At 34.3% G+C, this 27,059-nt stretch overlaps 1 protein-coding gene across 2 annotated transcripts in view; it reads right to left on the bottom strand.

The window, feature by feature from the left end:
- Positions 1-26,784, bottom strand: part of LOC121374347 (RB1-inducible coiled-coil protein 1-like) — a 34,687-nt gene extending 7,903 nt beyond the window's left edge. Inside the window, exons 1-19 of one of the 2 annotated variants that reach the window (XM_041501420.1) lie at positions 26,620-26,784; positions 23,305-23,467; positions 22,287-22,413; positions 21,496-21,577; positions 21,219-21,239; positions 16,688-16,773; positions 16,194-16,309; positions 15,487-15,573; positions 14,567-14,795; positions 13,382-13,552; positions 12,260-12,444; positions 11,516-11,702; positions 10,585-10,666; positions 10,192-10,250; positions 9,782-9,882; positions 7,108-9,076; positions 4,511-4,630; positions 2,150-2,258; positions 1,004-1,097 (exon numbers count right to left, since the gene is read on the bottom strand). In XM_041501420.1, the coding sequence (XP_041357354.1) occupies positions 1,004-1,097; positions 2,150-2,258; positions 4,511-4,630; positions 7,108-9,076; positions 9,782-9,882; positions 10,192-10,250; positions 10,585-10,666; positions 11,516-11,702; positions 12,260-12,444; positions 13,382-13,552; positions 14,567-14,795; positions 15,487-15,573; positions 16,194-16,309; positions 16,688-16,773; positions 21,219-21,239; positions 21,496-21,577; positions 22,287-22,413; positions 23,305-23,372 (3,893 nt within the window). In that variant the 5' untranslated portion in view covers positions 23,373-23,467; positions 26,620-26,784. The remainder of the gene's footprint in view (positions 1-1,003; positions 1,098-2,149; positions 2,259-4,510; positions 4,631-7,107; positions 9,077-9,781; positions 9,883-10,191; positions 10,251-10,584; positions 10,667-11,515; positions 11,703-12,259; positions 12,445-13,381; positions 13,553-14,566; positions 14,796-15,486; positions 15,574-16,193; positions 16,310-16,687; positions 16,774-21,218; positions 21,240-21,495; positions 21,578-22,286; positions 22,414-23,304; positions 23,468-26,619) is intronic. The other variant, XM_041501421.1, reaches the window with a different exon arrangement.
- Between the last annotated feature and the right edge of the window lie 275 nt (positions 26,785-27,059).

The following is a 27,059-nucleotide window of genomic DNA, read 5'->3' as shown; positions in this document are numbered from 1 at the left end:
AATGTTAAGAAAATTCTTGAAAGGGGGATTTATTAATACATTTAAGAAAGTTTAGTTATGATGTTAAAAAACTGTGTTAAAAATAAAAGAAGGTATGTAATAAATGCAGAACTTCACATACCGTATTGTTCCTATTTGTAGCGCCCCCTCTAATATAAGCGCACCCTATGATCACGAGAAATGTATCATGAAACGGTACCCGTAAAATAGTAAAACTGGCTTACCTGACTGCTGACTTGCAATGATTATAATCGGTAAACAAATAAAATCCAAACAGGTGAAGCACTACGACACTAGTATGGGCGAACAGTATGTCACACGTGTCGTTTATCAAATGTATGTTGCTGTTATCTCCACGCAGAATGAATGCACGACACTCCGTTAATGCTGTTCAAAACCGGAAGTACAAACATACCGGTAGGTATTTACACCGACACCGTAACACCGTTTAAAAAACAGATAAATGATAACTTTAACTAAACTGCAAACTGCAAACTGGAGTCAAATATCAACAATTTAACTTTAACTAAACTTAAAACTGGAGTCAAATGACAATAATAACACCCCCACCCCACTTTCAAATACACTCCGCAGGCCCTATATGCCTACGTGCACAGTACCATGTATTTCGATAAATCAGCTGACGATGTACGGTACGCTACGTCATTTCAACAAGAAAACGTCACTGGTGGAGTGACTCGGCGGCTTTTGATGTCTCAGCGAGCCAGACGCATTGACAGTTTGATACGAGGATTTTTCACATGTATTACGAAACGTGTTCTAGTACTCCAATTAGTGCGCCCCCTTTGTGTTTTGCATCGCGACCGGGCACTACAAATAGGAACAATATGGTACGTTGTTTTTGCTTCCTATTTATTGCACTCGTTTATTTCACACAAGAAGATACCACTTTTCTCGTGTGATATATTCTTGCGCAAAATAAATTTGTGCAATAAATAGGAATCGAAAACAACGTATGTGAAGTTCTGTATTTATATCCCACCTGAAGCTCTTTTCGCGTTCAGCCAGCAGGTTATGGCACTGTTCCACGGTCTCCTCGGACGCAGCTTTTTCTGAAGAACTCTTCTCCAGTTCTCCTTTAACACACAGAAACAAATCAGTCAACAAAATTAATTTATCATTTGTTTTAGGCCTATTTTGTTAATTATTTGCCAATTAAATTATCTTAAGTATGCAGAAATGTTGTTGTTATTTTCCGAACATGTCTTTCTTTTCATCACTTTAAGAACTTAGTGTACATTTATACAACTCTAGTCTGAACTAAAGATTCAAATTTGGAGTTTAGATGCAAGTTACATACAATTTACATTCATGAGTAATATGACTACAGCTTAAAGTTCCGGTTGACAAAAATGAAGAAATGTATAGACATCTTAACTTAGAATGAAAAATAATTGAAATCATGAAGTAATAAAATTAGAGTTTTCAGCAGTGAAGAAACAGCTGGCTCAATACACAAACTCACTTTTTTTTTTATTAAAGTATATATTTTAAATATACACACACTCATCATTTACCAATAATATGTTTGCTAAATATTTAAACACCTTTACAAAGGTACTCTCTGCTTACTGAATATGACATCATGAAATACATTTTCTCAATGCACAAACATCTTTTTATTACACACATGGTTAAAAATATCTTGGTTTACATCAGTGTGTTATGTACCACTAGAACGCCAAGTGGGACGTCACACGATGACATCATTAATTGGTGCACTACAACCTTACAGGAACGTAAACCAAACGAGATCAATGATATACATTAAGATTGATTATGTGTAATAAATACGATATTAAACTCGCTACCATTTCGTATCATGTTTATATAACTCATAAAATAATTTACTTTGTCACTTGCTAAAGCTCATGACAATTAAAAAGTATTTTATTCGTAACATAAACATGATATGAAGTGGAAGCTTGTTTAATATCCCATAATTCTTTACAAATTATCGGCCATGTTTACTTTGTTTAAACACCAGCATTTACAAAAAACAGGCTTCGTAAATTCTGCCCTATGTTTTTACTTGATATACAAACACTATTCCTTTATAACGTATCTCTTTGTTCAATATACAATCACTATATCTTTAATCATACTGTTTTTGCTGAGTACTGCATACCTGTCTGCTGCTCCAACAGACTCTGGAGTTGAGCCTCTCGTTTCTTCAGCTCTCCGATGATCTTGTCCTTCTCCTGACTCACTTTGCTCACCGCCTCGTTGAACTGAACCTGTAACAGTCAAATGTCCAGCTATGAAACAATGGGACAAGTAATCAAGTCAATATCTGAAGTTTCTGATGCACATTTTTGACATTTATATCTGGTCATTAAACAATATTTGTATATAACCTGTTAAATTAACATATTCCGTACTTTTTTCGTCTTCAGTGATACTGGTTTTGACAATACTCATGGAACATGAATCTATTCCATACCTGTCTGTCTGCGGTGATGCTGGTTTTTACAATACTTAACATGAACGTAGTCCACACCTGTCTGTCTGCAGTGATGCTGGTTTTTACAATACTTAACATGAACGTAGTCCACACCTGTCTGTCTGCAGTGATGCTGGTTTTTACAATACTTAACATGAACGTAGTCCACACCTGTCTGTCTGCAGTGATGCTGGTTTTTACAATACTTAACATGAACGTAGTCCACACCTGTCTGTCTGCAGTGATGCTGGTTTTTACAATACTTAACATGAACGTAGTCCACACCTGTCTGTCTGCAGTGATGCTGGTTTTTACAATACTTAACATGAACGTAGTCCACACCTGTCTGTCTGCAGTGATGCTGGTTTTTACAATACTTAACATGAACGTAGTCCACACCTGTCTGTCTGCAGTGATGCTGGTTTTTACAATACTTAACATGAACGTAGTCCACACCTGTCTGTCTGCAGTGATGCTGGTTTTTACAATACTTAACATGAACGTAGTCCACACCTGTCTGTCTGCAGTGATGCTGGTTTTTACAATACTTAACATGAACGTAGTCCACACCTGTCTGTCTGCAGTGATGCTGGTTTTTACAATACTTAACATGAACGTAGTCCACACCTGTCTGTCTGCAGTGATGCTGGTTTTTACAATACTTAACATGAACGTAGTCCACACCTGTCTGTCTGCAGTGATGCTGGTTTTTACAATACTTAACATGAACGTAGTCCACACCTGTCTGTCTGCAGTGATGCTGGTTTTTACAATACTTAACATGAACGTAGTCCACACCTGTCTGTCTGCAGTGATGCTGGTTTTTACAATACTTAACATGAACGTAGTCCACACCTGTCTGTCTGCAGTGATGCTGGTTTTTACAATACTTAACATGAACATAGTCCATATCTGTCTGTCTGCAGTGATGCTGGTTTTTACAATATTTAACATGAACATAGTCCACACCTGTCTGTCTGCAGTGATGCTGGTTTTTACTTACAATACTTAACATGAACAATACTTAACATGAACATAGTCCACACCTGTCTGTCTGCAGTGATGCTGGTTTTTACAATACTTAACATGAACATAGTCCACACCAGTCTGTCTGCAGTGATGCTGGTTTTTACAATACTTAACATGAACATAGTCCACACCTGTCTGTCTGCAGTGATGCTGGTTTTTACAATACTTAACATGAACATAGTCCACACCTGTCTGTCTGCAGTGATGCTGGTTTTTACAATACTTAACATGAACATAGTCCACACCTGTCTGTCTGCAGTGATGCTGGTTTTTACAATACTTAACATGAACATAGTCCACACCTGTCTATCTGCAGTGATGCTGGTTTTTACAATACTTAACATGAACATAGTCCATATCTGTCTGTCTGCGGTGATACAATACTTAACATGAACATAGTCCATACCTGTCTGTCTGCAGAGATACAATACTTAACATGAACATAGTCCCTACCTGTCTGTCTGCGGTGATACAATACTTAACATGAACATAGTCCCTACCTGTCTGTCTGCGGTGATACAATACTTAACATGAACATAGTCCCTACCTGTCTGTCTGCGGTGATACAATACTTAACATGAACATAGTCCCTACCTGTCTGTCTGCGGTGATACAATACTTAACATGAACATAGTCCCTACCTGTCTGTCTGCAGAGATACAATACTTAACATGAACATAGTCCCTACCTGTCTGTCTGCAGAGATACAATACTTAACATGAACATAGTCCCTACCTGTCTGTCTGCGGTGATACAATACTTAACATGAACATAGTCCCTACCTGTCTGTCTGCAGAGATACAATACTTAACATGAACATAGTCCCTACCTGTCTGTCTGCGGTGATACAATACTTAACATGAACATAGTCCCTACCTGTCTGTCTGCAGAGATACAATACTTAACATGAACATAGTCCCTACCTGTCTGTCTGCGGTGATACAATACTTAACATGAATATAGTCCCTACCTGTCTGTCTGCGGTGATACAATACTTAACATGAACATAGTCCCTACCTGTCTGTCTGCGGTGATGCTGGTTTTCACTAAACTCATTGCGTCGTCCTTCTTACGCTGGAGTCGCATGGTGAGATCCTCAATCTGTTTCTCGTGTTGTTGTTCGTGTTCTTCCAGAGCCTTCGGAAAACACACTCATTGTAAAGAACTACATGTATCTAATATTTTAATCGTTCAAGTCACAGAAAGTTATTATTACTTCTTTTTTTGACTGATTGAAAACATATTTTATTGCATGAACAAGAAAGGATTGGGCACAAGTTTGCCAACTTACTAGGCTCTCTCCTATATACATACAATATAATGGTGACAATTACTTAATTATAATGTAATAGTAATGTATACATATAAACTTGGTATTATTACATATGAGCATGTGTTGTATGTCTATTTTCTAATGTTCACACGGCATTAAGAGAGGTATGAAATAAATACTACAACTTCATATATTGCTTTTTCACTTCCTTATTTATTGTCTGCAAAAACATTTATTCAGGCATTCAGTGGTATCGAACATGGGCCCCATCCCAAAAGCAAGTGGCACAGAAACTTGCCAGTTTGATGTGTAAATATCTTTGCTAATATGTCTGTTGTAATAAATGCATTTAACAATGGTGCATTGCATTATTAATGACCTTAAACAAAACCCATCCCAGTTTTGATCAAATTGAACTAATTTTCCCAATCAAATCAGACATGGGATCCTGCCAAAAGAACCTGGGTAAATCCCTGAGCTGTGTACAAATAATAAAGCAAAACTGTTCTAATATTCTGCAATTTGTAGCCTGAATACAGAGCCTCCCTAGTGTGTGGGGGAGCAGGGGGAGGGGGGGGGGGGCAAGGCAGACTGAAATGAACACCTGCCCTTTTACTTTAGAGGTGACATTTTGTCTATTGTAGAAGATTCTATATTGCTAAACCTTTATTTTTATTTTTTATTATACAGTAAAGTACGCTTATAACAAACTGCAAGGGACCAGCTTCATTGGTTCGTTATAACAGTAGTTCGTTGTACACATTTGCAGAAGTTGGTAATTTTTATTCAGAAAGTCGGCCATTTTGAATTTTGAACTCAATATAATAGTAAAAAAAATAAAAAATGCCTTGGTGATTATAAGACATTTATAAAAAATATATCATTTATTACAATCAATAAATACAACAAAACATTACTGAAAGATCACATCAACAGCTGCAACGATTTGAAATTTCACATCTAGATCGAGCGCTTTTCTTTTGCGTGATGTTTTCGTGTCCGTCATGATTGCATACTGAACGAAAAACTGACACGGATTTATAACAAAGAGAATCCCATTAATTACCGCTGATTAATATCATTGTATATATATATTGAGTTGAACGTGTCAGACTGTTTTTGGAGTACGGTTGATCTCACGGCTCAGCTGTCCGTTAACACTGATTGGTTTGATACGTAACGGTTCCGGTATAATTAGTGACTTAATCCCTTAATTGATACCTGTTCCCAAGTCCAGACAAACAAAAGTTATTTAGGCTGTTGTTTTAGTGCGGTCGTGCGGTCGATCCCACGGTTTTGCAGCGTTTTACACTGATTGGTTTGATACGTAATGCTTCCGGTATTCACGGTTCGTTATGTAAACACTTATTTACACTGGAATTAACTATTTGGGACCACAAAATTGGTTCGTTTTAACAGTTAATTCGCTATACATAGTTCGTTCTATACATTAAAATGTATTACTAATATATAGGGGAGAAAATCGGGACTTTACAATCAGTTCGTTTTAACCGGTAGTTTGTTATAAGCGTGTTCGTTCTAAACGTACTTTACTGTAAAACATTTTTTTCTAGAAACTGTTTGTTACGAAATATGGATCTGAAATGAAATTATAGCAAGATATGTTTATTGAATATGAAGCCAAAACAAGGGTAAGAATAGTGACTGTCATCAATCTAAGGCCAGAACATAAAATTATACATGTATATAAATTACTTCCAACTATATCAATAGTTAATACATCGAAGTTATTACCATAGTGTTTTTCGGTATTGTCAGTATCATATATTACGAATAAAAATTGTTTTATGCGAGCCTCTGGTGAGCATACTACCTTAATGTTATTCCTAATGTATGATATTGATGATAATGAAACACATGAGGGTAATAATCTCTTTATCATATAATCTCAAGCTTTTGTTTTTGTAAACAGTACACGTAAACTTTAATTCCATTCCGCCATTACTAGATATTCAAATGAAGTAAGAATATGTGACAGTGTTTTTTTTAATGGAAATGACGTCACACTTGAACGACGTCTTTTTGGATATCCTTACATAGAAACAGACTAATGCTTAATGTTTTTTGTTTTCTGAATGCTGGACAGTTTTCAGCGTAAGGTTGCTTTTGAAATGTGTTTGAATGATGTCTATGAATGCATACATCAATTATGGAGTGTCACCGTAGTACAATTGCTTAAATGTCAATAAACGTGACCTCAATTAATTTACATTTAATTTGCAAAGTTATCAAATTCTCAAAGAATGTGATCTGAAAAATATCACATACTTTGATAACACTTGATATGCTAGCTAATATATGATAAAAACATATATCTCACTTTCTTGATCTGCTCATTTGTTTCCTCCCTGAGTTTCTCCTCGACATCCTTCATCAAGGCTTTGTGTTCACTGAGAGTCAGCACCTCGACCATGTCCGTCTGCGTTTCACTGCTCGACCCGACCGGCTTACTCCGCTGATTCAGCTGACCAAGCAACTCTTCCTTCTCACAGTCAAACTTCTCCTGCGCCTTCAGTGCACTCAATTCATACTCCTGTTTCAAAGTGTCTTCGAGCTGCTTCAGTTCCCTGTCTTTATCAGAATTCAGTTTCTCGGATAACTGATCAACTGTGACCTTGTGTGCTGCTTCCAATTCCACCTTCAGGTCTTTGAGAGCTTCTGCTTTTTCAATAACCAGCATGCTCTGCAATTTCTGACTTTCCTCTGCTAATTTGTCTTCAAATTCAGATTTGTTCTTTTCACACTGTTCTTCAATTTTCTTTTCGAATTTCTCTTCCATGTCGGAAATTAATTTTGTTTCTTTTTCCTGAAATTCTTCTTGTAAAATACGCCTGATCTCTTCCTTCTGCTCAAGAAACCTTTGCGTTAAAGATTCACTCAGTTGCTCCTTTTCTGAAATCAACTGTTTAATTTTTTCTTGAGCATCAGACCGTTTGTCCTCGGCACATTTCACCTCCAGTTCGTACTGCTCCAGCTGTGTTTTATACTCTGACCTCAGTCTGTCCATCTCAACCTCTAGTCCTAGAGTATGCTCACGGATCAGGTCCTCCTTCTGTGAACTGTAGGTGGCTTTCAGGTCCTCACATTTCTTACTCATTTCAGTCCTAACCACCTCTGTGGCATTACGAGCTTCATCAAGCTCCTTCTGAACACAAGAAACCTGACTGTTCAACTCTTTAATCTTGCCATCATTTTTCTCTAAGTCACTGTTTAACCTTGAAATTTCCTTATCACTGTCGTCTTTTAGTTTACACATCGACTCATTATTAGATGACACTACGTGTTCATGGAACTTGGTGGTATTTGCTACAATATCCTGCTGAACTGTTTTCAGATAGTCGAAGAACGTCCTCTGTTCCTCGGTGACAGAATCTCTCAGTGCTGTCAGACTGCTGTGCAGGGATGGCAAGTCTTCTTTCAGTTTCTGACACAGACACTTGAGGTGTAGCCGAGAGGAGGACAACTTCTGCTGGCTGTCGACCAAGTCCTGTTCCAGTCTGAGGATCGTGTTTGTCTTCTGTAGGAGCTGCTCGCTGACCGACGGTTTGTCCTTCTCGCTGTGTTTGTTGGGAGGAGAGTCGGTCATTGATGACGGCAACGACTCGTCAAAGTAGAAATCTGCTGTCTGAAACTCCTGCGAGGTTTCCATTTCCGGCGACGTGGCGTCCAGAGTCGTGTGACTCTTCCTGTGACTCTTCCTCGATACCGAACTGTCCTGGCTCCGTTCCCCTGCAGGAATGTCACTCTCCATGGACTTCGCTGGTTCACCCGAGGACAGGAGTCCATCGGCTTGGTCCGAGACTTTAGAACTGGCTGGAGTATTTGTAACAACAGTCGAAGACACAGCATGACTACTCTCTGCCTTGGGCGTCTCACCCTTGACCTCAGCCCTCCCAGCACTGGTTTTATTCACAGATTTGTCTCCCTCTCCCTTCACCTCTGTGCTGATCTCCTGCGTCAGGGTTTCTGAAAGACTTTGGGGTATGGGGAAGCTGGTTTTCTCCGATGACACTGTGACATGCGGTTTGATTGTGATGTCCGTGTTGGGACTGCAAGCTGCCATTTCGTCAACGAGGGAAATGTTGCCGTTGTCTACGTGCACAAACTGATTGTCACAGTCACTCTGTATGATGTCAATCTCAGACGTAGCTGCTGACGAGACGGCCGTCAGTGGATGACAGCCGTTGACCCGGGCATCACACTGCATGGTGCTGTCGCTCACCGACTCTGTGGTTGTCGTTACAGTGGGAAGCATCATCTGTTCTGGGATATGCACTTCTTCAGGAATTCTGTCATAATATAGGTTAATAAGTGCATTAGTTTACTCTGTCATAAACTGCTTTTTAATAAATCCTTAACTGAAAGCAATGCATTACTTCCCTCTATCATGTACTAATTGAGTTAAGTTCTTTAAATAAAGTATTATTATTACTCCATTGGCTATTCTCTTTTAGATTAGCAACTAGGGATCTTTTACGTACACTATTCCACATACAGGATAGTACAGACCACAGTCTTTATTAAATCAGTTGTAGAGCATTAGCTGGAAAACAAAATAGCCCAACGTGGATTGATCCTAAACCAATGACACAGATGTGAGCATTTTACCACGAGACTACATCACACCCAGCTATTGAGAGAGAGGTCCATACAGGGATCTTAAATCTCCATATTCGGTCCTGAAGGGTCATTCTGGAATGGAGCTGGTACTGGGATGCTGATGGTTTAACTATTATACCACTATTATTCAGTCATATTACTATCAAATACATCCTAAGTAAGTAAGTGCATTTATTTCATAACCTATTTTAAACGTTGTGCAATAGGTTATATTCATTTTCAATGGAGTAAGACAATTAAATAAACTAGGTATACTGATAAATTATAACTGCTGAAAGGTTCCCAAAAATCATATTATTTATACAGGCAATCTTTTCATAGCAACAACTTATTTTAGAACCGATACATGAATTATGTCTGGAGAAAAATCATACCTAAAAACACTAGAAAGCTCGGGTACTGCATTTTGTAACCACTGTATGTCTTCCACTGAAATATGTGGCAGATACTGATCAAAGTCTGCTGGTGGCTCAGTCTGTGGAGTAAAAACACAATCTTAAAAATATAAGACAAACACTGAACACAGAAAATAACAATCAATTACAGATGACTATAATTTGGAATTTCTCAACAACACATGTTATTTTTAACAGTAAAATCCACCAATTAGATCTTAGATTAGTTTTGAACTACTCTTATATATTCTTTTCAGTACTTTTGTAGCATCAAACTCCAATAATAATACTGAATGTACTAATTTCAAAATTACTGCGTAACAATTATTTGTCAGTGCAAACATCAGCATTGTTATGTTTTCGGGTTTTTTTCTTTCTTTTAAACTTACAGCAAAATATGGCGGTGAATCTTCAAAACCATGAAACAGTGACTGAAGAAAATGTTTTCCTGAAACAAACATTAATAATTAGTTTTCACTTCTTAATATACAATATTTAAGAAATGGACAGACTTACAATATAAAATATCATTGTTTAATATAGTAATTTTATGTTGAATGTGAAAAGAAAAAATGATTTAAAATATGAAAGCATTTTCAAAATCCATACATGATGTTAGTGAAACACTATATTTTTTCAAAAGGTGAGGCATACGAATATAACAACCAGTGCACACAACTGATGCCAGTATGACCATAATATCTGTATATATATTTTTATACACTGATGAGATTTCAAATACAGTCAAAGTTATGAGAAAGAGAAAAAAGAAAATCACAAACCTATTTCTATTACAAAAGCTTGTCTGCGCTTAGTTTCTTTACTGTGTAACTGACTTGATTCTTTCGCTAAAGCTGTTGCCCACTGATATAAAAAAACAAACCCAGATGAACACATTTAACATAACATAGTTTCTTCCAGAATGAATGAATGAATGAATGAATGAATGTTTAACAACACCCCAGCACAAAAATAGTTGCTTCCAGAAGACAGCAAAAATAAAATAAATATACCATGATATCACAGCTTGAAAATCAACACCAAGGCATATTCTTAGCTGATAAAGACAAATATCTTAAAACAAACATCAACAACCAAAATAAAACACAAAAATATAATGCATATCTTAGTTAAAATTGAGATATCAGAATGAGTTATCTTGTACAGGGGAGATAATTCAGACATTTTACTAGGTCTTTACTGCACAAACTTTGAACTAGCATGCAATTACTGCAATTACATAATATATATCTTTGGACAAACTTGAATAACCACCTGGAAAGCAAGTATATTATCCAAAGTGTCTTATTAGCCAAAAGTGGACTTGCAAGGACACAGATTTTTTTTTCAAAATAATTTGACTTTATTTGTATTGAAATAATGTCTAGCTACTCCAACAGACATTCAGGTGGAACAAAGATTTAGTATAGACCAGCCATGGTGTGCAGACTTTCTGCCAGAAAATAATTTGAGGCTGAGTAATGGGTTTGAAATCTTTTGAAATTGGACAGAGCATTTCACATACTTTGACAAATTTTAAACATCTGTTCTCTTACTATAATCTTTCTAAAAAAAAAAAAAAAAAAAATGTATCCATCTTTTTCTAAACTTTTAGGATATGTAATTTTACCTTTCATACAGTCTGGCAGAAAACCTGGGTGTGTGTGTGTGTGTGTGGTGTTAATAAATAATGTGTAACAATAACGTGTATACCTTAAGAAATTCTGATGAGAACCTTCTTCTTCGAACAACCTCAACAATAAGTTCTGCATAGACATTTGGTGCATCCTGAATCTGTCGCAGGATGTCCAACCGTTTGTGTAGTCTCTTGAGGTTTTCATGGTAAATCATTAATTTACCATCAATATCACAGATTTTCTTTTCCACAAACATCACCCACCTATAAAAACAGTGCCAAGCATTGAAAGACTAAAAACACGAGGAAAACTGAGTAGAATTTGCTAAAATAGTCCCTGTACAATCAAACCAAAAATATTAAAGGATGGAAAACAGAAGAAATCATTTTGAAAACTATTTTATAATAAGTCCATACAGCAATACATCACTGTACAAGACAAAATTGGAAATAAACTTAAGTTTGTCAGTGTAAATGCCATTGTCATCATGAATTTTTAAACCCAAATTTTTGGCAAACATTTAATTAGAAACTATCATCAAAAGTGGGGGTTTTCAAGTTGGCTAACCAGTTTTAACCTGATGTTATGATATCTAATTAATAGGGTGTTTAATGTTTTTTATGTTCAGTACATTTGTACTCATTATGTAGGAGATTAAATTAAAAATTAAAAAGTCTGATTTTACAAGGTATATAGTTCAAAGAGGTTAAGTTCTGTACTGATTATTAGAAAAACACAGTAAAAAACATCCGGTTTTAAGGGAATTCCGGTCTACAGAGGGTTCTGTTTTGTGAGGTTTCACTGTATACAAAAACTGTACCGGAGCCGTGTGTGTAGATTTACAGACAACTCTTCTTTAGCCATGCGACATTTCTTCTTGATTTCTCTCAGTTTCTTGTGATTACTCAGCATCACTTGTAGCTGTTTCTTATGGCTGTCACACAGGTCGGGCAAGATGGACTTGTCACGCAGGTTACTCAGTCGACTCTGGTTCTGGATAAAACCCTGTGAAAAAACATCACTATAATATACTTTCATTTATGATTCCACAATTATGCTGACACAAGTATGGTCTGGTGTCAAAACGTGAGGCCTAATGTATGAAGACATAATACAACAACATTAAAATTATGTAAATTATAATTATAAACTTTCTGCTGGTGTCACTTAACAAAATAACGTTAAACAATAAAATGCTGAAAATTATGTCATTATGTAAAATGGGACATCTTTTCATAAATCAGGTCATGGAGAAAATGTTATAAACTTTAATTAAGGTATGTTAAATTAATTTAACGGAGTTGTACTGATTCTTTCAATGGCCTGAAAAAAATATCCCAAGTTAAATTTACTGGCTCTAATTTTGTCAGTCCCATAACACATAACACATGGGACCCTGGCAAAGAATCCCGGATGAATCCTTGAATACAGACACACACATTTAAATACAACCATGTTTAAACACGAATTCTTGGATATTTTAAATTTTATTGATGTATAACGGCCATAAATTGTATAAAATTGTGTATCTTAATGAAGTGATTTTATACTAAATTTGCAACGGTTATAAAGACATCAATAAATTTACAAAAAATGACAAACAGTTCTGATAGTTAAAAGCAACACAACTTATTTTGTTCAAAATTCACATAAATCATATCTATATAGTGGCAATTTTGAGAATTTCCGGTGACTCTTTCTTTTGGGAAGGGTCTATGTTTGGACCCACAGAAGGCCTGGATAAATCCCTGAATACAGACACACAATCAAATACAACCATGTTTAAACAAGAATTTAAAGAATCAAAAGTGCTAAATACTGTATATAATTAGTGTATTAACACATTTTTAATCTAATTTCAGCATTATTTATTTATTTTGCAAGTATGGTATTGTGCATGTTAAATGTAAAACGTTTGAAATGTTGGAAAAGATGGTGATACCGTGGCCATATCCAGTTGTTCTTTGACTAATTTCTTGGCTCCACTCATGAACTGATCCAGTCCGTACAGCCGGTCCTCCAGACCTTTGACCTCCTTCATACTGGGGTTGTTCACAGCCTCAACCGTTTGCTGCACCTCACTCTTCAGTGTGTCAAGTATCTTTTCGTCAAACTGAAAGAAAACACCATTTGCAATGTAACTGCAGACCAAAAGAGAACACCTAACCCTTTAAATAAGTTAAAAGTCACAGTTAAAAAAAAACTTTTTTTTAAATAAGAAAATACTTTCAAGAAATATTTCCGTAACACATCACAACAGATTTGTTAGTTAAAAATATTTGTAGTTTTGGGGATACACTAACATGTATAGGATTTTTTTTTTCATTTAAAGGGACATTCCTGAGTTTGCTTCATTGTAAATTAAATATATTTTCTTGTTTAAAATATCAGTGCCTGTATATTCAATGTGTTTCTGGTCGTCTTATAATTTGTAATTTTGTACGTACAAAAAAAAAATAGTTTAGGAAATAAAATGAAATTTAACGTAGTACAAACGATCAGAAACACATTTAATATAAAGCCACTAATTTTTTATGCAAAAAAAAAAATATTTGATACGTAACTACAATCGTTAAAAAGTCTCCGTTAGTCGATAACATCTTAAAAATTGCAGCAAACTCAGGAATGTCCCTTTAATATGTAATGCTACTTATCGTACTTTTGTTTCTATTTTGTTTAATATGTTATGCTGTTTACATAGTGAAAATAAAACAAGACTATTCATATTTCATATTCATAAATATAGCACTAACATACATGTGACGTTACTCCATGAACCACTATTCACAGGCAACCTTTGTGTGACAAATGCTGTAACAGACTGTTCAACAAATCAATCTTCTTATTATTAAAAAAAAATCTGTGTCAGAATGATCGTATGTTTGACGTCCAATAGCCAATGATAAGATAAAAAATCAATGTGCTCTAGTGGCGTCGTTAAATAAAACAAACGTTACTTTTTCTTCTTATTCAACATTCGATTAATTAAATCAATCTAAACGATTATCCCATTTTAAACCAATTACCTTAATTATTAACATTCTCAAACAAAATCTTGTATCACACATTTGTTTTTTGTTTTATTTTGGTATACATGCATCTGTTTAATTAACAGTAAAAAGTGAACCTGTTCTGTTGCTCTAACACACTGCTCGACCATTTCATTGAGACTGTGATGTGGATCCTGTGAGCTGATCCACTCGAACAGTGTCGTCGTGTGGTCGGTGCCGTCAGACACGAGATCGGCCTCCGTACCGCCGGTAGCTGCTATTGGTACCGATGTGTCCAGACAGGACGAATCCTTCAGACAGTCCAGTATAGGAATTTTGGCCAACAATACCAGAGACTCACTGATACTGAAAACAAAATGATCTTGTTAAAGCTTCAATCTCAGCTCTCCATCCAATAACATATTCTACTAATGAAAAACAAAAACACTGCTTGAAAGGTTAACTTTATAATAAAATTATTAACTATGTTGTAAATCTATTTTACTGTATACTTTGTATTCCAAATAACAAGTAAGTGCTTCAATACATTTTACAAAACACCATTCATGATGATTTTCAGTATGAACACTACAAAGCTGCAAATGGAAAAATCTCATGAGCTGTGTTACTATTCCCACTGAGTAATGACTAAGTCATGGTCATTTTTTTATTTTGGCCAAAAAGCAGGATTTTTTTCAAAATTTTTTAATTGAACAATTTATATCTTTTGAAATTGTCTTTATTGAAAATAAAAAACTTATATAATGTTTTCTTCTGATATTTTATTACAACTTGACAAAACATTTTTTTGTCTGGTTTTAACTTTATTATAAATTTAAGCTTTAATATAGGGTGGCAGTAAAAAAATTTTTATTTTTACCACACCCAACCACCTCCCACCTCCCACTGAGTTATGTTAACTACCAATCTTGTCACCATTTTAGTGCATTATACAATTAAACAATCACAGAGAGAAACTTAACCTGTGTAAAATGCACACAAGACTGCAGCCATAAAATCTGTAACTGTTCTAATTAAATTAACTATTTTTATTTACCATTGAAGCGTAGACAGATATTGTGACCTTGAAGTGAGATAATTCCCATAAGAATCTTGAAACAAATCACATCTTTGATGTAGAGCACTGAAACAAATCAAATTAAAGTAAACTATTTAGTTTTTCTCAGTTAAATTGTGAACACCTGGTATCATAAGTGCATGCTATTACGACTATAAATAGGACTATCTCTTGAATTCTATCTTGTGCAGAATTACAGCTTTGTTTTGTGGTGATTGACCATCATAGATTGGTTGCAAGTTGCATTATGCTAATATTGAATAGCTTATGAGTAACGGTAAGGGTACCAGTTAAGGGGTAAGCACATGACAGCCATCATATTCTGAAAAAAAGTGTTGAACTTGAATAAAATTATAGACTGGTACATTAATTATTGATGGTCAAATATTAAATAGTGAACTACGGAAATCTGTAGTCTATTTCTAAAGCACTAGTCCAGCCTGTTTTATTAGCCCAACTTGAAAAAGCACTAACCTCAGGTTTCACACTAGCGTACTTATCAAAGTACACACACATACCATCATGACTTAGTTACAATGTCTTGTGTAAAAAGACAAGCTAATGGTTTTTGTCATTAGTATCAATGGATTATAAACCTATTATCATCAGAGAGAACATGTAGTAGTTTTGCACCTGTAGAGTACTGGTTTTAAGCATGTACTGACCACAGGAGCCTATAGACTTACTTAGTGATATCCTCGAGGTTAGCCACAACAGCGGCCCAGCCTTGTTGTTGTAGATGCTGATCATGTACAAGTCTCTCACAGGCCTTCATTTCTTCCTCATCCACATCACGGATTTGCTAAACAAAAATAATTATTACATCAGTAGAAATTTAACAATATTTGCATACTACAATATACATGTAAATGTAAGATAACACACAAAGTCTAAATAACAGAAATTCCTAAATGAGCTAGTTTTTGCACAGGGACAGTCAATTCTCTTACACTAGGTTCTGTAGCTAACGTCAGTAAAACATGACAGTTTTTGATGATTCTATTCATCTTTCTGTCATTAATACACCAGGGAGATTCAGTTTAGCATGCACATTTTTAATACATCCAGGCTGGTACAAAGTTGAAACTTGTATAATACTTTTGATGTAATATGCATGCTTAATTACAAAAACCTATGTTTATCAGTGTAATAATTTTAAAAAGAAACTACATGTAGTTACCACAGCGAGTTGTGTTCTGGACACCACTGTCTCATATGCTGGTGGCATGTTCAAGGACCCATCCACTTGACTCTGCAGATCAACATCTAAAACAGAAATGTCTTCATTAATTCTACACATCAGGGTTTAAAATCTTCTCTTTTTTTTAACTTTTTTAAAGCAGTACCAATTATATATATTTTCTACATAATTTACTATGCTGCAGAAATATTGTGATATTGTGATGTACACTGGTGGCACCTATGTCTGCGCACCTAAGCATTTGTGTTATATTTTTAAGTTAAAATCTTTCCTTAAAAATATTTGTTTCACCACCACAGTACAATGTTACTACTTAAAGTTATTTTAATTTTAATGTTTTGAAACTCAAGTAATGACAAATGAGTGCATTTTTAGTGGGACCCCCCTGTATTTACTGGCCTGCATGACGGCACATAAGTCTGCACAGCAAACATTAAAAACAACCACTTCTGTCGCTGATATTTACAGAAATAGCAAACAAATAATGAATCCGACTTTTTGTAGGTTCTAAACAACAAACACTTCCTGTTATAGTCTGTTTCAGAAACATTTAGATTATGCAAATGAGATAAATATAAATGGTGTTCCATGATCCTTAGTTTGGACAACACAAAATGACAATATAAAAAAAGCCAATGTCAATTTTTTGTTATCATTATTCAACAAAAGTTGTCTGTTATTAACTGTAAATGAGCACAAATAGTGTCCGTTAGACATATAGGACAATCAATGATAATTTTGAAACAGACTATAGCTAAAATAGGCCATGCTATAAGTGCAGAATCAAAATCTGTGTGCAGATATTTTGAATTGTGTCACTTGGAGGGAAATTCAAAGTATACTTGGATGTTTACGTTAACAGATAAAATAAAACATTCATTTCATTTATGGAGTCATATATTACAGTAAGGTTTGTATTGAAGCTTCTCTGTAAACTTGTTTAAGTTGATATACAACGTTGATCATTACAGCGTTCAGAGACACGTGTTGACAGGTGATACACAAACATGTTGATCGAGGCTGACAAAAGTATACTTTTAGTACATTAATTCAGAGGTTTTTTTTCAATCAAATTGTTATCTAGCAGTTTTATACATATATTCACAATCAAGATGTGTTGTTTTAACAATGGTTTTATGAAGTAAATTAATGTTGTTTGTTTGTTTGTTTACAAATATACCCCAAAATGTTTCAAGTCGTAATTAACTTGCGCAGACTTTTGTGCCGCGCAGACTAAGGTGACATGAGTGTAATACAAATAGTGGAAAAAACACCATTAGAGATTTATCATGTAAAATTGGAATATTCAACATACATGTACCTGTATGTTAGAAATATATTTATAGATATCTGATTGGCTCCATCATAGTGATGATCTACATGTCAAGTCAAAACTCCCATTGAAGTGAATACTGTACAGATATAGACTTCTACCAATAATGCACTAATTGACATTGCAAGTGTAAAATATAATTTTGAAAATATATTTAAAACAAATTTAAACCTTGTTTTCAAACAATCTAATTAAAATTAGCTCCACTATTACATGTGGATCTAACACCAGCCAGTTGGAGCTCATGTCCACCAATCAAAACGTTAGTTGCAGAATCCTGCCAGTGATTTAAAAATAATTTGAAAACATTCCGAATTATCCTGAGGGTATACGACATGTTTCGTGTGAATTACGAATGCCTTAAAACATGTTTTATTTTATAAAATAAATAATTTATAATGTAAAACTGAAGACTGATTTAGTTTTAGTTTTTTATAAATAAATAAATAATTTTTAATGTAAAATTGAAGACTGATAACCCACCCTGTACTTATTGGTATGGTTCGCTGTACTGCGGCCACTAAAATAGATTCGCCCGATATTTTTAGAATTTGTATGCTCCCAAATAACGTTATAAAAGGCGAAGTGTGATTGGTCAATATTTAAATTATTATTTACAGACGAAATGTTACCTGGACATTGGGGACTACGCAGTGTTGTTAGTTTTAAATCACTGGCAGGATTCTGCAAGTAAGGTTTTGATTGGTGGACATGAGCTCCAACTGCTGGTGTTAGATCCACATGTAATAGTGGAGATAATTTTAATTAGATTGGTTTTCAAACATATGTAACAAATAAATACAACAGCCATGTCCTTTACTTGCTATCAATCTTACAATGCACTTAAAATCGTATTTAATACTTATTCAAAGAGTATTTTCGATGTATCACGTAGCAAAAATAATACTTTAGAATCTTAACCAATAGTGTGCATATAAAATAAAAAAATCCTAATAAAAGATAGAAAGTTCATTTAACCAAATATCTCATGCTTTGAAACTTACACTTAAAACCAATAACAACCACTGAACCAGCAAATTAAAAAATTACCACCCCATGTCTCAAGGTATACAAGACTAAATTGTACATAGTGAAATACATGTATATGTAGTTACTTACATTCACTTGCATTGTAAAATGTATTGGACACAGTATTATTGTTGGATATCTTAAATTGAAAGGGTCATGATTTCAACCATTCTAAGTCACAACACTGGATAAAGTAAATCTGCTGTTTTTACTGTCTACAGTGTATAAAACAATTATTGTGCAAAAGCCAAGGGCAATAACTCTAAAAGCCAAGGGCGATAACTTTAAAACAAGTGAGGCACACTAAGATCACCTTCTACCGTGGCCTAGGGCATACTAGCATTAACATGTTTACATTAACATATTTATATACTACTAAAACTTAAAAATACATGTACATAAAATATATTAACTTTCTCAAGTCATTGTGCAGAAGCCAAATTTGATCATTTAGGTAAATGCCAAGGGCAGTAACTCCAAAATATTATTGCAAAATGGACTACAATAGTTTGATGCCGAAACTAAATAATTATAAAGCTGTCACCCTAAAATAAAAAAATAAAAATTTATTGAGATATTTTGTGTATAGAAACTATAAAAAGTTACTAAACAACAAAATAGAAACACAACTGCAACAACAATATAATGAACCTACCCTAAGAACATACATGTACATATATTTTCAAAACATATAATAATCCTAATTTTTATTTTGACCTATGACTGGTATATCTACAGGCATAATTATTGTAATCATTTGTCTAATATACCTTAATAGACAAGTGCCAAGTAACAGTGTTGTGTAGACAGCATTTCACCATTTTGGGAACATTTATTATTTCATAACTGGCAGATTGTTATTTTATATGCAATGCTGAACATAAGATGAATAGATTGATTGTAAAACAACAAAAGGATTGGGCACAAGTTTGCCAACTTATTAGGCCCTTACCTATATACAAACAATACAAGATGAATAGATAGCATGCATATTACTCTGCATTTAATAACAAAGTACGTATTATATTAATTTAATAATGATAACAATCTCAAATTATTTACATACCAAATAATCCCATAGGTGTTTATGTTATTGTATGTGTCTGGAACTAGTATATATGCAATATAGCATAAATATGAATACTACAACCCTCCTCAAAAATATTAACTGAAAAAAGTGGAACCTTTCGTGGCTCATTTTATTTAACCAGATGTTTTTAGAAAATTGTAGTAGTTAATTTTACAGGCACCCCATACATATTTCAAACTCAGGGCTACATGACATAGTGATTGTAGTACTCGATGATATAAATTTGCATACATTTATTACCTAGATAAAACTAATTGTTTTTACAACAAACAAGGTCACATTTATCAACAATGGCAGACTGGTAGTATTAACAGCTTTATCAAACGATGGATACACGGTAACCAATTTTGAAAGCTGGCAGACCAATGGGCTACTAGATTTGGTTTACCTGTCGGCTAGTTCTACATTGCTCACCTACTCTGAACTGCAAGATGATTTTGTAATAATAATCTGTATATTTGTCTCAGAAATTCTGTGAGGTAGATGTAGTGGTGATTATAAAATAATATAATTTTATTTTTCTCCTTTTTACCCCTTTCTTTTCACTGATATTATCACTTACTTGAACTGAGGGCTACTAGACTTCATAAGTTGTTAACCCAGCAGAATACCACTGAAAAATGTTCAGTCAAGGCCGAAGATATTGGTGTCAGATCAAATTTAAAACCAGATGGAAATGGGATTTTTTGTATCAATTTTACTTCAGAATTTTTTTTGGGTTGTCAGCATGGCTATAAGTAGCAAAATCAGGATATATAGTATATAGATGTCAGTTTTTTAGGTCATATGATACAAATTTGACCAATCCAAGCTTTCATAACAAATGCGTATTTACAAATTGGAATTGTATCAAAATTAAAGGCTGCTGTCATTTCTTAGCAAAGTTACTAATACCAGTACAACTGAAAAATAGTCTTTATCACTGGAATACACTGACCACATTTTTACCACTAAAGTCATGAAACATGGAACATGTCACAGATAAGGCCTGATCCCCATACCAAAAGCCACCAACATATAGCGGTGCAAACAGACAACTGACGGCTAGAGTTACTTACCTTGCAAATCATGTCGGGTACCTGACAACAGAGGGACATGTGTATATTCATCACATGTGGATGTATGTCTAAGCACAAGATACAGAAGAGGAACAAAAAAAAAAGGATTCAAAATAACACTAGAAACTACAAGAACAATTTTTATTTGTTTAATTAAAAAGTAAAAACTGCACTGTCTATGGTTTCAGTACTGGCTTGGGTTTTTACTCTGTTTACATGACAAACAGGAATTAACTTTAAAATTCAAGATACTTCAAAGCCAAACGTCTGTACTAACCTGACCCATAATGAACACTCGGAGAAGGGGGCGTGGCTGCCTCAATGGTGCTCTTGCTGAACAGAAAGATCGGATTGGTATCCTGACAAAAAGATATCTTTAGTACCTCATAACCAACATATTACATGTACTAGAAACCATTTACATAGTGACTTTAACACTTTAATATATAAGCCATTGAAAAATGAAAACCAACAGAGGCTTTTTTCTAAGAATTGTTTATTTTACAATAATTAAAGCTAAAGATAATTTAGCCAAACAGTCATTTCCACAAATAATAATATTAATATCTGCCAAATACCAGGCAGGCAGGCAGGCAGGCTCGCTCGCTCGCTCTCTCTCTCTCTCTCTCTCTCTCTCTCTCTCTCTCTCTCTCTCTCTCTCTCTCTCTCTCTCTCTCTCTCTCTCTCTCTCTCTCTCTCTCTCTCTCTCTCTCTCTCTCTCTCTCTCTCTCTCTCTCTCTGAAACCAGTGGTTTATAAATTTACATATCATGTATTAAAAAATTACAAATGCAGAAAGAAAATAATTCACGAAAAATACAAATGTTAAATACAATATATAGATATATAGATATTTTTTTATTTTTATTAAAATAAATATTTATTGCTAAATGAAAGTAAAACTCTACAAAGATACATGTATATATTAAAAAAGTGACTTTCACAAAATTTAATGTAATTACTAATTAGTTAGTTGGCTGGACCATGTCTATTTACTTTCATTTGTGGCTTAACATTTTAGCAAGTTTATACATCATTTATTTTTGTAAGAATAAATATGTTTCTTCACCATTCCCGCATTGTACTTGGCGACACGCTGGTTGGGGTCGAGGCTCTCCCCACCACTGATTAGTAGGACCTGTTTGTCCTCGGAAATATGACATGCCTTCGTGATGACACTTTGAAGAACTGACACACTGCAATAAATGAAGAATATTAATGACAATAATCTATAAATTAACTCATTAAAATAGGTCAAGTAAATATAGTATAATACATGTGTACTTATAATTAACTATTGGTTGGGAAAAAATATATATGGCAATGGGGTTGGGGAGGGAATAAAATAGAAAAGAAAGGAATCAAATAAAATTTTATTAGATAAACTACTGGGTATAACACAATAAAAATAATAAAATTTGATATGTGGCAAATTATTGTATACAAAAATTTTTTAACTCCCATATAAAGTACATGTACAAGTATGAGTATTAATTTGGTAGTTTTCAGTAATAGTAGATGACAAGCTTGGGGCATTTGACTACATGAGTTAATTATTTTGAGCACTTCAGGCTAAACAATTAATACTGTCTTCACCAACAGGATAACTTGACCTCTAGCCATTCTGTTCATCAGAAGAACATAAAAAGATTGAAACCGAATTTAATTTTCAAGACAGTAATTTAATGTTTTAATTTATGGATACCTTGCAATGAACACTCAACAATAAATATGGGGATTTATTCAGGGTTTTTTGGCAGGGTCCCATGACTGATAGGATTGGGGAAAATTAGCACGAGTAAAACATATTTTTAGGCCATTGTTAAATTAATTTGTTAACTTAATTTATCAGAACAGACACAATTAAATATATATATATATTGGGAATATTTTTAGCATAGAAATTGGGAATTTTCTGGGCAACTTTCTTTTGGGAAGGGGCCTATATTTAGACCAACAGAAAAAATCTGGATAAATCCCTAAAATATGTTTATAAATTAAATATATCTCAGTTAATTTTATGTTAAGTACTTCAAAGTAGTGTTTAAATGTTCATGTTTACTTCACAAAACAGACCATCAACTTACTTTTCCATGGCCAGGTTCATGTCAAAGGTCATCATGGTGCCAGTGTCGACGTGGAATATGTACAACATGGTGGCCACTGGAAACTATCTTTCTCTCCACCACGTACACAACACTTCGTCGGATTTAAGGCATATCTGCTCAGATGTGTTTCACCTTACCACACCTGAAATTAATCATGTATATCAGTACAATTTGTAACAATGAGAAATCAGATCATTAACTTAATATATAATTAACATTTTCCTCAATCATCATTCCCACCCTCCACATCTCCATCAGTTATATCAATTTATGTTCTTCCATATCAGTCTTCTACATCTCTAAACATCTTTACAGGATGGAAAGACCATGCGATGGGATTGCTAGCCCCTCCCCACCCCCCACCCCCCAAAAAAAAGAAAAACAGATTAAAATGCCTATATTCCATTCCAGAACATGTACATACTAGTATATAGAATACTATACATGTACAATTTCTTTGCATGAAAATAAAACCCTGTTTTAATGTTTATATTACAACTTGATGTGTGTTTTTGCTTGAATATCACTTAATTGATTTTTACCTACATGTTGTATACACACACATTGTGATTACACACACATTGTAATATAAACAGTCATATGGAAATGTGTTTATGTTTAATGTATGTATGTATTCACCATCTCAGAATATAAACCATTTTATCATCCAAAATTAACTTAAATTTAGCAGCAAATTGCAGAATTGTGCATATTATCTAACTAAATGTGGTTTGCTATCCTTTCAGTTTAATCAGTAGCAGGTAACCATTGAGATTGTTGTCTGTTCAGTTAATCACTAAAAAAAAACCCAATCAAACAAAGGCTTTTTGGAACAATCTATTGTACATTTTGAAATATAGTATTTTCTATATTCTCATAAATTCACTAAACATTTATGCTTGCTAACATTTCATGATTTATAGTTATCTTTGTAAAAAACATTAATGTATTTGTTAACAATAAATACAAAATATACACAAAGGCAGAATAAACAGTCATCTGGCTTGCTGAAACTAAAAAAGCTGTGTACATTTACATACAGTGTAAATAAGCTGGGATATTCCACCCCAAAACCTATTGGCATCCTCCAATCGTTCTGCCTTTATTCCTGATTGCTCAAGGTCGTTTCACCCTTATTCTTGGTTGTTTCACTCCAATTTTTAAATAGGCCTATATTTAACACCTTGGATGGATATGTTTTATTAACTAATTTTAAAGAAAAGAGTTTTATCTGCAATTTAGTACATGTATTAATTTGTCATATTTGTCATTGATGATAAACTCATTGCAGCGGCTTTTTTTCAACTGCTAGGTTTTTAAAGGAACGTTATGTGTATGGTTTGTTGAAAGTATGTTTATATAGTATGTGTATGTATCGGATGTATACAGTTGAGATTGACACCATAGTACATGTAAATTATATTTAATGTGTTTTATCAGTGCTACAATAAACACACAGCATGCACATTGAATAGGAAAACGAATCTGGACAACAAAGTGTTTACAGAAATGTATAACAGTATGGAAATAAGTATAAACTCAACGAATCAAATCAAAATAATTATCCTTGTCTTTTTAAGTTTTAAGTGTATTCTCAATACCAGGGTCGTGCAGGGTGAGGTATGTGTGTGTGTCTGGGTGAGGGGGGGGGGGGGGGGGGGGGGGGGGGGGGAGGATCAAGATGATCGGAACAAAATGAAAATATTATTTATAGCTATTAATATCCCAGTATTTACATTTTATTTTTATGCCAAAATATTTCTGGGGAAAATTGACACTATATTTGTAGAACAAAAAGGGACCCAGGATAAAATGACTTGGGGGAAAATTGGGAACCACGATCAATTACTACACAAAAGTATCATGCTATCTGTGTATTACTGTTTAAAAATAATTTAGGATTTCAGTGGTGTCTTGGTTAAGCCATTGTGCATAAGGCTGGTATAGATAGTGAGTTCACATCCCAGTATCGACTCCCAACCAGAGCGAGTTTTAATGACTTCTTGAATCTATCTCACTAACCACTAACAATTAAAGGAATGTTTAAGCAAGGCTTTTGGACTGGTATGCATATCCAACGATATATAATGCACATTATTGCTTAATATCAACAAGTATATTATTATATTTAATTAATAAAACGGTTAATGTGACTGCTATTAGATATAACAGGCGCAGACATTTTGTTCCATTCCAGTGAATACGCCCTCTGGTGAGCTGGTGGTTACGTAATACTTAACACGTAATGTCAGGAATGAGTCTTAGAACTAGAGAAACAAATCTACCTGGTTTTTGCGGGATGATAAAATAGTCATGCATTGCAATGTTCGGAAAGATTTCTGCCGATGCCCCCTTTGGGGCATTAGATTAGCGATATCAAGTGGACATTGCATTAAACGACGTAGTGCTAAAATGACTTGGGAGTTCAAATCCAGACCATCGGGACTAACTGAGCACTGTAACCACTCGGCCATGCAGTGGATCAACAACTGAGACTGCATTTTAATACTTATAAATCTCATAGGGTGTATTTTGATGGAATGAACCGAGCGTCTATGGAATAAAATGAACCTTTAGTTGGATGCAGCACAGATATTGTAAATATTCATAATGCATCATTGTGTCTTCTGTGCTATATTTCTACCAAAAGCACCAACAAAAACACTCTTGTGGAGGAAATTTTACACAGAATAGTCAGATTGTCTAATTTTTCAAAGCAAAACGTAGTAATACTGGATTATGAAATATAAACATTATGTTGCTTTTAATGAATAAAATGTTGAAAAAGGTATTGTATATAACTAACTCTAAACTGGCACTAATTCTAACAAATATTGTTAGGGGGGTGCGGGTGGAAATTATACCCAGCCGAGATAGCTTGAAACTTAATTAAATAGTTAACACAGAAATAAGTTGAAATGAATGAATGAATTTAGGATTTCTCCAACATTAATTACTTATCATGAAAATCAGTTGTGGTTATTACACTAGAGACTGATCATATATTGGGAGTTGATAATTTCTCTTAAAATAGCTTTTGTAAGGAAGTGAGACATTCTGAATAAATATTGGTAAAATTTCCCTCACCGGTCTGTCGTATCATGGGTTCATTAATATTAATTTTAACACGCATATTGTAACTACATATAGGTCGCTGACACAATTACTAAAAATAAATGTTTGTCTGTCTGTTCAAAAATGTTTATAAAAATTTATGTTGCTGCCCGAACAGAAACTGGGTTAATCGAGCGAATGATTATTAATCCTTGCAGTGGTTACCATGATGTAAAATACCTTCTGAAAAAGAAGAAATGCTGTATCCATTATATAACAGTGTACGAAATCCAGTTCAAACGCCAGCATATGTTAAATTCAAGTGTTCAACGATATGACTTTGACAAAAACGTATTTTTTCTAAGAAAGGAAGTGTTTACAAATATCAGCTGGCCTCTTTGTGGAACGATCCAAGGGGACGCAACTGTATTTTTGTTTTTATAAATCGTCGGATAAATTCGGCTTTGTTTGCAACATTCAGTTAATTCCGGCTACCTCGATCTTTGTGATCAGTCCAAACAATAAATCATTCATGAAATATAATTATTTTATTAAAATTTAATACTTTGAAATTAAAATACAATTTGCCACAAATGTATTAAAAATGAAAGTTTAATACCGCACTGCAATCAAATTTTAATTAAATTTTTAAAAACTTTAGTTAAAAAATTACATGAATT

The sequence above is a fragment of the Gigantopelta aegis genome, chromosome 6 (assembly GCF_016097555.1).
Source record: "Gigantopelta aegis isolate Gae_Host chromosome 6, Gae_host_genome, whole genome shotgun sequence".
NCBI lineage: Eukaryota > Metazoa > Mollusca > Gastropoda > Neomphalida > Peltospiridae > Gigantopelta > Gigantopelta aegis.
This window is presented reverse-complemented; position numbering and strand designations above follow the sequence as displayed.